A 12,114-nucleotide genomic window follows, 5' to 3' on the forward strand; every position below is an offset into this window, starting at 1 on the left:
GAGAGGGCTTCGAGCTCAACTGAGTCAAGCGGCTCAAAAGGGGGTCTCTGAAGGCCCAAGAGGACTACAAAGAGATCCCAGGAGGGGAACAGGCTTGGCCGGGGAGGATTCAACCTCCGGCGCCTCTAAGGAACCTTATAATCAAGTCATGCTTACCCAAGGACTTCGCATCCACTGCATCGTGGTAGGCCTCCAACCTCTCTTGCAGGGATGAAAGCACTGACCGAACTGTGGGTCTTCAGACCGGGAAGAATACCAATTTGCGAACAAGCACCACTTTGGGGCATACATTTGCCTGGTAGAGGGAGCTCTGGCTTGGTTGATCATGTCTACGAAGGCAAGAGGTAGGCCAATTAGATATTCTGCATCCCATCAGGGGCCAGACTTGGAGTTTCCAGAGGTCTGGGCGCGGATGCCAGAGTGTGCCCCATCCCTAAGAAAGAAGGTTCTTCCTCAGGGGAATTCGCCACGGAGGGGTCCAGAACCAAGTCCGAGTGGGCCAGTAGGGGGCCACCAGAATGACTTGTTCCTCGTCCTCCCTGACCTTGTACAGCACCCATGCAAGAAGGCTCACTGGGGGAAATGCGTACTTGTGCAGCCCCCGGGGCCAGCTGTGTGCCAGCGCTTCTGTCCCTGAGGGAGTACCTGAGCGGACAGTGGGAGGTCTCTTGGGAAGCGAACATGACTACCTGTGCTTTGCCGAACTGTTCCCAAATCAGCTGGACCGACTGGGGGTGAAGACGCCACTCTCCTCTGAGCGTAACTTGTCGCAACAGTGCATCCGCAGCCGTGGACTTCCCGGGATGTGAGTGGCACGCAGCGATCTGAGTCGTTACTGGTGAGTTGTGACATGTGATGAGTGGTGGTGGCGTAGTGGCTAAAGCACAGGGCTGTTAATCAGAAGGTTGTTGGTTTGAACCCCATGGCCACCACCATTGTGCCCTTGAGCAAGGCACTTAACTCCAGGTTGTTCTGGGGGAATTGTCCCTATAATAATTGCACTGTAAGTCGACCTTCTGATTCTGAGCCAGTGGCTGCGTGCCCATTGCACACAGGGCCCCAACCCTGTTTGTAGGCATATCTCAGGTGACCAGAACATATCGGGACACCTGCTGTAAGGGGACTCCTGCTCATAAATTCAGTCAAGTGCGTCCTGACTTTTGATTGGTTATGTACATCGGCCAAAACCCAGGCCGTTTACACCAATTAGCCTCTGCTCTGATGCTCTTGCAAAAATATCCAATAACAGTGCTTTAAAACTAGTGTACCAGAAAGTAGTTTTGAATTTAATTTGAGTATTTCAATAATACATAATAAATGACTGTTCCAGGGATCATTTCACAGTGTTAGAGGGGTAAATCATAAAAGCATCTATGTTTGAAATGTTATTAAATTAAAACTACGTTTTAGTTAACAAAACAAGGTGCTTTTTTGTAACTATGCGGAATGTATAAGCAGCTTTTTCAAATGACTTCATGATTAGCAACTGACAAAATTCAATTATTTGATTTATTGCAACTAAATGAGTAGGCCCGATATATTTCTCCAGATGGGATAATTTGGAATATTCCTATCCAAAAGAGTAGCTTGACACCAATCAATTCTTGGTCTGTGCATCATTCGGTTTCATAGTATTTCTGTCATGAGCATATGATCCACATTCATTGGAGAAGACAGAGACAGATTTGGATTAATATTTGGATGAGCAAAAACACATAAATATGACTAAAGTAATTAATAACAATCAAATGGAAAGAATAGATTAATTATGTTGTGGATTATTGGGGGATGATTCTTATGCTACCGCCTCACTCCACCAAAGACAAGATGAACAGACAAACAAACAACAGACAAACTGATAAACAATCTGTACTGATGCACTGCGCCTCTCTAAGGGAGGCTGATGGAATTTATTAGGCTTCTGCGATTATCAATTAAAATCCTTTTGCTCTTTGAATGAATACAATTGTCTTGTGATGCTTTGATGTTTCAGAGAGCAAGGGATATGAAGAGATGGAGCTGAATTTGAAACAGATATTGCAGGCCTGAATGGGCTGTCTCTCACCCTACTGACACCTCGGCCGCGGTCCTCTCCGTAATTGGTGCCCAGGATCTCAAAGAAGATATTGGGGTTGGTGCCGTTGTCATTAAACTCCAGCAAGCTGGTGAGACCACTCACTCCTCCCTGAAGAGAACATATAGTGATATATTAAGAGATTTGTCATGTTTGACAACAATCAACATCTAATGAGAACAGTAAACTCAATGGATACAATTTTGCCTTAATCAAGGTGTCTAAAATGTGTTCAGACTGAACAAGCTTAAAACTCTCCCCTTGTCCTCCAATGTTTGACAAACAGATAGTTCTGCCCCAAACTATTTGGTGCCACAAATGGTAGAGAAAAGGGGTGGGCATTTTGAGTATTTTTGTAGTCGAATAACACATAAGAAAATGAGTAATCAATTTCTTGACATTTGGAAATAAAGTTCAACCGTGGCACCTATTTTTATCATTTAAAAATGAGCACTGTGCAAAACATCAATACTATATTTGAAAATGGAAAAAAATTTTGCACTCACACACAAACATACATTCCAATTCTTTTGAAGCTATAAAATCACTTAAAATAATGATAAAATTTTTGTTTTGGGTGAACTATTCCTTTAACATCATCATGCTTCCAAAAGGACATCTTGTCCTCCCTGTATATCTCATCTCTTCTTCTGCATTTATCATGTGGATTCCATAATAAAGCCCCCAAAACTACACAGTATCATTCCAGTCTATAGAAAACTCACACCTTTATAAATCCCATTCAAAATCTGTCCCACCAAGCTAAGGTCTACATGAACAGACAGATAACTGTTATGAATTCGCTCCACCAATACCAGTGCTGACAGAATGAATAAGACAGACAATTATAAAAGCTGATGAACGCTTTCCAAATGAGTTCACCAACTGCTGCTTTGTAAAGCCAATGCACACAATCTTCTCCTAATTAAGCTGTAAAGCAATGTTCCAGCGCAAACAGTCCCCCGGGAATTGAATACAAGGCCATTATACAGCTGATGTAGAGTAAAATAAATGTGCAGCACTCCGTACTATTTCAACATACAGTATAATATGTGTTGGCATTCTGTTATTTCAAACATACCATAGAAAAGAGGTCTTTAAAATGTATGCAGATTCAAAAACTCTAAAAACCCTGCCACACTTTGTGTGTTCTCGCTGTCTCCTAGTGTCTGTATATATCGCTCTCTCTGCTTTAATACGACTGTCACATTCGCAGCTGTGTGGAGGTGAGAGCTGGGTGAGAGGTGATATCTCTACTGCGAGATGGCAGGCAGGACCAGATACATGTGGATACAGGAGGAAGAGTACATCCCTCAGGGGGTAAAGCCGTTCCCAACCAAGCACAGTGTTAACACAGCACTCAGACACTAGCACTGTAACATAGACTGTCATCTCACCCCAGGCAGTGTGCCATTTCTGCAGGCCTGCTGTACACCAGACAGGAGAAAGGGAGGAGACTCTATCACAACATACCCCTCCCCCAGTGGGACCCAGAGATAGGGGGAAGAAGAGACAGTATGTTTACATACACAGTAATATTCAAGCTATAGTCTTCATCTGCCGGTCCAAGTATACATGACACAATGCGCAATCAAATATTTACTTGTAGGACGTCAAATACAGGTTAAATATAAGTCGCACATCGCCTCTGTCCTTCTAAGTATGCGTGCAACTCCAGGCCAGTTGTGATCCGATTAACGTGCAAACATGGTAGATGAAGCTCAAACTTGTAAAGTGCATGTACTGTAAACATACTGACTTCTGACTGTACGACTCAGTGGCCATGTACACACTGCAAAGTTTTAGGAGTGACAAATGTACTTACATGGAATTCCCTTAAATTATAATTTTGTGTAAAGTAATACAGGAGTCACTCCCAAAATTGCAGACATCTTACTTTTAGTAATTTAGCAGACACCTTAAAGCAAGTAATCTGTGCCACTGCATACAGTATAAGAAATATATTTTAAAATCTGTATATGCACGCATGGGTTTTTCTAGAAGTTTAAAACTCTTGTTTTAGCATCATGGATGATTGACAAGTGAGTAGGCAGTGAAAGTGAAAGGTGACCATAAATCAAAGGCAGCATAAAAGTAATCCATGAGACTCCAGTGGGGTGGTTAAATACATATCTTCAAAAGTGATATGATAAGTGTGGGTGAGAAACAGATCACTATTTAAGTCATTTTTTTAATATAAATCTGCACTTTTATTTTCACATCTGAAAGTGACATGTGGTGCCTGATTAGTTTCACCTTGAAAAGTGTACACATTGTAAACGTTGATATTTATTATAAAAAAAGGACATAAATATTTATCTGTTTCTCACCCACACCTATTACATCGCTGCTGAAGATATTATTTTAACCGCTGGAGTCATATGGAATACTTTTATGCTGCCTTTATATGCTTGTTAGACCTTCAGATTTCTGGCCACCATTACCTTCCATTGCAAGGAACAACAGAGCTGAGATTTTTTTTCTTTGTTTGTGTTCTGCAGAAGATAGAAAGTCATACACATATAAGATGGCATTATGGTAAGTAAATGATAAAATCATTTGCATTTTTGTTTGAACTATCCCTTTAATACCAGGTGTAAATGGGTCACAGTCATGTGGTTTCTTGCATAAGTGCATACAAGGTCAAACTCTTACAATCACACATCTTATTGCTCACAGTCCTACCTTCTTCACGGTTTCCAGCATGGATTTTCCACCCTGCCACGGTTTGGAGCCCTTGCGGATACACGAAAGACTCGCCATGCTGTGCCATTTCCTGTCCTCCAGCTTCCTGTGGAAGGTGTTGGCCAGAAGCAGAACTGTGTCATAGATGTAGCGGTTGGTGATCTGACAAAACGGCAAAAAAAATAGCCATGAGCACAGAGAGCCAGAGACACTAGATTAATATTCTCTTACAAGAAAAAGTGGATAGAGAAGAGAAGAAAGCATATTTTTGTCTCTACCGTGGAAAGGACAGCAGGAGGTCACAAGTGCTCAAATTGAACTAGATGTGGCACTGGAAGGCAGTGTAATTTAATAAACAATAGTAAAGTCTGTCATTTGTACCGTGATTTCTGTCTATAAAATCGAAACAATGCCTGCTCACGACATTTTGAGCAAAAGTTTCAGCTCCCTGCCAGGCATCAAACTGTATTATTATGTCTTACTAGTGGTTGTTGCCCTCTTTGTTGTTGTTCTCTCTAGCACATTTTCCCCTCTCCTCTCTCTATCCAGACTGATAACCCTGTTGAAAAGACCAGCATTGCTGGTAACCAAAATATGTTGTGATTTGGATGCTGGTCCCCTGCTTGGTATCCAGGCTACTGTCCCCCAACCAGGGATAGTTCATCCAAAAAATTTAAATTCTGTCATAATTTACTCATGCCATGTTGACTGAAATCATTGTGACTTTCTTACTTGCATTGAACACAACAAGAATTGTTAGAGGAGAATGTTAGCCTCAGTCACCATTCACTTTCATTGTATGGAAGAAAAAAAATGCAATGAAAGTGAATGGTGACTAAGACTAAGATTCTTTCTAACATCACATTTTTTTCCATGGAAGAGAGAAAGTCATACAGGTTTGAAACAACATGAGGGTGAATAAATGATGACCACATTTTTATTTTTGGATGAACTATCCCTTTAACTAGCTTAACCAGCAAGCCTCCCTTGGTCAACCAGCTTCATCAGAAAGACCATGCTGGGTGACAAGCATGTTTTGCTTGTGAACGACATGGTTATGTTGGTCCAACAGCCAGACCAGCACACAAATAATCAAAATTGTTTCAGCACAGAACAGACATAGTACCTAACCATCACTTTGTTGGGGGATTAAGAATGTAAAAATGCTCCTCGCTCAAACAAAGTATATAACACCACACAGTGTGGTGTCGGCACAAAGAAGGGAAGTTAATTCCATTCTTATTGATTGCAAGGCTCTGATATAGCCCAAGTGTTGTCTACATTTTAATGAGAAGGTAATAAATAGAGTTGAGAGGTCATAAGGTTTCCCACGTTGTTTATGAACATGCACTTTTCCTGCACACTTGACACATCGAGTGCCTGTGCAATGTGAAGTCATACCATGGTGACAAATGGCTGGGAAAAACCTCTAACCATCAGCTTTCGTTTCCCATAATAGCCACGAATGCAATTCATGTGGTAAATGATTCACATAAGGCATCAGCCCTGAAAATGTTCAAAAGCAAATAGAGAAGCAAAAAGAAAAAGCTATTCAAATTATGTTTGGAGTCACGCTCGGTTGGCTCAATGAACAGCCATGAACAGGTATGCCCTGCTCTGAGGCTTTAATGATTTTCAGAACTGGTAGACTAACTGCCAATTACAGCATATATACATCAGCTTCAAAGCAGACTGTGTAATTAAATGACAGTGTCGACTGGGCTGATGTTCTCAGCTTATGCACCTTGTGCTTTGAACACAGTAGTGAGTGTAAGTCGAGATCTATTACAGCATCATTCAAAGGAACAGGGTTCACCATCCCAACACAGTGGGAAAACACCCGAGCTGCTTGTATTTACAAATGGTGACTCCCGCAAAAGACTCCCACCGTCTAACCAGCCCTTAGAGAACAGAGAGAATGGGATAACAAAAAGAGCAATGACCCAGAGAAAGAGACTTGACAGTGAATCCTCACGACTACCCAAGCAACAGCATATTATGATATGGTATTTGGAGCAGGAGTTGAGACCACTGAAGCAACAAAGCAGGTCCCAGTGCCAAAGAAACAGACAAAGGCAGGGTTAAATTTAGAGGGGAGAAGACCAGGGAAAGTCCATTAAGTCTGTTTAAAATACAGGATTTACTGTAAGTCATTCTCTCCAGGGAAGATGAGTGATCAGTTGTCTACCGGGAACAGGAGGTGAAAAGAGGTATTCCAGAGGGATGGTGGACTGTATATCGAGGGAGAGAGAGAGAGAGAGAGAGAGAGAGAGAGAGAGAGATGTGAGGGAGAGAGAGAGAGAGAGAGAGAGAGAGAGAGAGAGAGAGAGAGATGTGAGGGGAGAGAGAGAAAGAGAGAGAGAGAGAGATGTGAGGGGAGAGAGAGATAAATAAATGTGTACACTGTAAAAAACGTTTGTAATTTGAACGGTAAAAGACTGTAAAAATGCTACAGAAAGAAATCGTTAATTGATTAACAAGTATTTACTGTAAAATATACAGTATTTTTTAAATATATTTTAAAAGACAATACAGTCGTTATTACAGTAAAGTTTTGTACCAATTATTTTTTTTTTGTAAAAAAAAAAATATTTTTATGTTTAACTAGAGAGTACATGTACTTTTTACAGTAAATTATTGTTAAAATGAGAGTAAAAAACAATAATCGGTCATTCCCACAATTTCCTGACCCATCATATTTCATTTTATTTTATGGAAATAGTTGTTTCTTATTATTTTTAATATCAGTTATGTACATTGGGGTGTTCTGTTTCATATTTCACATAGTTTAGTTAACAATTAGTGTTTGCGTGAGTGACACTGAGCACTGTCTCTTAATATTTATTGGTCGTTGCTCCTGGAAGAACCACTATTGGTGAACTTCATGACATCATGTGCTCTTCTATAATTTTTACGGTGATTAACATATACCTTATAAAGTAAAATTGTTTACAGATTTTTACAGTTTCAAAAGTTTAACATCAAGTTTCTGAAGTTTTTTTTTACTGTAAATTTAACAGATTATTTAAAAAAAAAATCAGTGACAGCACGGTCATTTAAATTACAACAGTTTTCAACTGTAAAATGTGCAGATCGTTCTTTAGGTTGTTTATATGTTTATTGTTTTTTTACATAATTATTCTGGCAACCACAGCTGACGTTTTTATTTTTATTTTTTGTAAAAACAACTGGATTTCTTTTTACAGTGTACGCTTTAGCGCAGTGTACAATTGGTCTCCTCTGGATTGGGCTGCTGACCAGTGAGCAGTGATGAATCCTTGCTGTCAAACATGACCTGCCTATAAGCATTATTCACTGTTACACAGAGAAGTACTCCTGTCCCCCCATATCTTGCTCTTACACATACTGAAAATACATACACTACATGGCCAAAAGTATATGGAAACCCCCTTTTAATTAACGGTTTAGCTATTTTTGCATCACCCATCACTAGCAGATTCATAAAAATCAAGTACACAGTCAAGTAATTTTCTTTTAAACATTTAGGGAGAATGGGTTGTAAAATTTCTGTTCTACCAAGACAATGCCCCTATGCTAGGTATGGGACAATATACAGAATTTAGAAATATCGTGAACCAAAATAAATGTCGAACCATATAATAACAATAATAATAATAATTTCCTTTATTTTTCCAGGAAGGTCCCATTGAGATTAAAAGAAATCTCTTCCTCCAGGGAGTCCTAGCCAAGATGGCCACACTACAAAATTACACACAAACACACAACATATATAAAACATTCCAGAAAGTCAGAGCACAACATTCATCATAAATCAAGTAAAACAACAACATGATTCAATCATTGTATACTGTAGTAAATTTTTAAATACATTCAAAGGAGGAATTGTTTCTAGAGGGACAGTAACTTGAAATTCATTCCACAGCCATGGGGCATAGTAGGAGAAAGATGATTTTCCATGCTCTGAATGTACCCTAGGTACTACTAATTTAATCCCATTATCCCATATCAAGGCAAAATTCTGTATTTCAAAATTTGCAAAATAGTTTTCTGTCCATTTAACCATAAATAAAATGACCTGTCAAACATCAAAATATCTTGGTCACTTTTTTCTACATTATATACAGGGCTTGAAATTAGAAACTTAAGTACTAGAACACATGTTAAATTGCCTTGTTTTGTTGAAAAATGTTTGGAATTAAAACTGTCCATCAAAGATAAGATCCATGTGCAAAAATGAGATCCACACACTTTAATTGAATAGTGTGTATTTTAATATCCTTTATGTTCTTTACAGTAAGTTGTTTATAAAAAGTAAAAAGAAAGCTACATTTTAATCACAAATATTGTAGCATGGATGTGGTACAAATACCCTGGGGCTCCTCTCGTTACTGTGACCTGAATAGACACTGTATATTTAGGGCTGTCAATCGATTAAAATTTAAATTAAAATCGCATACATAAATATTCCCCCAAATAACCATAATTCAATCATAATTAGATTATTATATATAGATCTATTTGAATATATATATATATATATATATATATATATATATATATATATATATATATATATATATATCATAATTAAGATGCATTACATTATTGTGGCAAATGTGTAAAGAATTAAGACAATAAAAAATGTAATCTAATTTAGAATCCAATATATTGTTTATTTTAATTTTATTTTATTAATCCATTTTGCAACAAAATTTTTCAATTTGTCCCAGATTTATTATGAATGCTTGTCTAAGGACTCATCAATGTACAACTGCACCACAACGGTCCAGGGACATGATTTATTTTGTACAAATGTTAATCGCACTGAATTAATGTGTTAAATCAGTACAATCAATTATATAATAAATTATGCGTTAAAAAAAAATAAACACAAGCAATCATGTCCCCGGACTGTGATTAGGAATATTCCTTCCATCTGAGCAATTCAAGTTGAAATACCACCTGTTTCTCCAGGGGGCAGTAAGTGAAACTTCATCTGTTTGGACAAAGCGGTTATACAGAGTACAAACCGCACTCACCAACAGCAGACAAAACAAGATGAGAACACAGATTGATGGAGCGCAAATATGAACACAGGGATCTGAAGACATGTTTTTCTAAGCTTCAAACTATGTTTAACTTGACACAGAGACCTAAAAACGGTATGTTTATGATGCAACAAAAACGTTGACGCAGGTTTTCATTGACGCATCCTTAGAAAAGCCCTCATAATAAATCTATCTCGGACTGATTGAGGAATTCAATTGCAAAATAGAATGTATGAACTGTAGGTCAATAATAGGCAGATGACATAAGTTCAGTAATATGGAAATAAACACTATATTGCATACTAAAGACAGTTTTTGAATTGTCTTTTTGGTAAAACTTTACAATAAGTTTCTGTTTATTAACATTAGATAATGTGTTAGGTATCATGAACAAACAGTTAACAATATATTGTTTACAGCATTTATTAATCTGTGTCAATATTAGATAATACAAATACAATTGTTGATTGTATGTTAATATTAGTTATATATATGCATTTACTAATGTTAACCAACATAACTTTTAATTTGAGAAATGTATTAGTAGATTAATAAAAGCTGTAAAAGCATTTTGCATTGTTAGTTCATGTTAACTAATGTTATTAACTAATGTTTGCAAATGGAACCTTATTGTAAAGTTTTACCGTCTTATTTAATGCTTTACTCATGTTCCACAATGGTGTAATGCATTTTCATTATCTATAATGTAATTTTTTAGAATATAGATTTTATTTATAATTATTTAAATATAACTATTTATAAGTATTTCATAATTATTTATTTAATTAGTTTTATTTGCGGGGCTTTCTCTTATATGTGATCAATTGCGAAATCAATTAATTTGACTCATTAATCAGCATACAATGTAATTAATTAAATTACAAATTTTAATTCATTGACAGTCCTATAAATATATACGTATTTCCCTTTACAAAATAAATAAGTCCCTGCGCTAGACCAGGGATAGAATAAAGTACAGTTGTCTCTTGCATGTTATAGAGGAGTTTTGATTGCAATCCTTTATATTTTTGAGGACATGTTCTATTATTTTATATTGCTTGTCCTGCACCCACTCATCCTGAATTAATCCAGCTGTTTTTTTATGTATTTGTTTGTGATATTTTCTTATAGAGAATGATATATGTGAAACTCTTATTATTTAAACTTGGAATGTGCATTAAAATTGCATTCTGATGAGAAATCATAATGTGCATTTTGGTCAAACATAAGCACAATTTTCTGTCATACTTTGACATTTAAGTTTTGTCATATCTAATCAGATTATATAACACTGTGAACCTCATATCGTACATCAAACTGAATCGTGAAATAACCATATTGTCCCATCCCTACACTATGCTCAAAGATAGGTCCATAATGACATGATTTACTGAGTCTTGTGTGGAAGAACTAAACTGGCCTGCACTAAGCCCAGACCTACACCTTACTGAACACACTTGGGATGAATAAGAATAACCTGTAAGCCAGACCGCATCATCCAACATTAATGTCTGACCTCACTGATGTTCTTGTGGATGTCTAAATGGGAGCAAATCACAGCAGTCAAGTTCCATCTAGTGGGAAGCCAGTGGTTTTAAAATTATTGTAAATGCACAAGAACATACTGTATATTGGTGTGGTGTTCAGGTGTCCACATACTTTTGGCCATGTAGTGTATTTGCCCATGCCCGTACCATACCAATATATTGAAAATGATATACTGTGTAATGTTTAACAGTATTGAGTGCTTAGAACATTTCACATCTGTCAATGTATGTTGTTATCTGTGTAAATTAAATGAGTAAGTAATGTACAGCCTTTGGATAAATATTCGAAAACAGAAATGGCACCCATGGGCATATTGTAAAGAAATATAAAAGCAGTAAAACAAGGTAGCTAATTTGCGCATTGACATTTTCATGTTTTCTAATAATGTTAGCTCAAAGGCTAATGATTGTCTAATGGCGACAGTTAATGGACACAATCAGAAAATGAAATAAAGGCAGATGATTAAGTTGAACGGGTATGCACAAATGGGAGTATTGCACCTCTAACAGCTGTGCCTTTGGGTTTTTGGGGTCGCAGAGTGAGGTGTTGATGCGGTGGTTGTTCCTGACACAGCGCTGGCTGGAGTTCTGTGGGAGAAGGAAGGTCTGTCTCACCAGGGTCAGTCGACCTATTGACTTCATCACCAGCTCCTGCACATCCTGGTCTGTAATCTCCTGCAGCAGGTGAATGGAAGAGATGGGGGAAAGGGAGAACAGAGTGACAAAAAAAGAATGTTAAAATAAACCTGGAAAAGGTTTGGCAATCACAGGTGGTCTA

At 37.7% G+C, this 12,114-nt stretch overlaps 1 protein-coding gene across 3 annotated transcripts in view; it reads right to left on the reverse strand.

Annotated features, from left to right (window-relative positions):
• grid2 (glutamate receptor, ionotropic, delta 2) overlaps nucleotides 1–12,114 on the reverse strand; it is a 661,023-nt gene that overhangs the window by 217,383 nt on the left and 431,526 nt on the right. For all 3 annotated transcript variants that reach the window (XM_052094053.1, XM_052094054.1, XM_052094055.1), the window contains exons 6-8: nucleotides 11,838–12,011; nucleotides 4,760–4,921; nucleotides 2,066–2,185 (exon numbers count right to left, since the gene is read on the reverse strand). In XM_052094053.1, the coding sequence (XP_051950013.1) occupies nucleotides 2,066–2,185; nucleotides 4,760–4,921; nucleotides 11,838–12,011 (456 nt within the window). The remainder of the gene's footprint in view (nucleotides 1–2,065; nucleotides 2,186–4,759; nucleotides 4,922–11,837; nucleotides 12,012–12,114) is intronic.

The sequence above is a fragment of the Xyrauchen texanus genome, chromosome 27 (assembly GCF_025860055.1).
Source record: "Xyrauchen texanus isolate HMW12.3.18 chromosome 27, RBS_HiC_50CHRs, whole genome shotgun sequence".
Taxonomy (NCBI): domain Eukaryota; kingdom Metazoa; phylum Chordata; class Actinopteri; order Cypriniformes; family Catostomidae; genus Xyrauchen; species Xyrauchen texanus.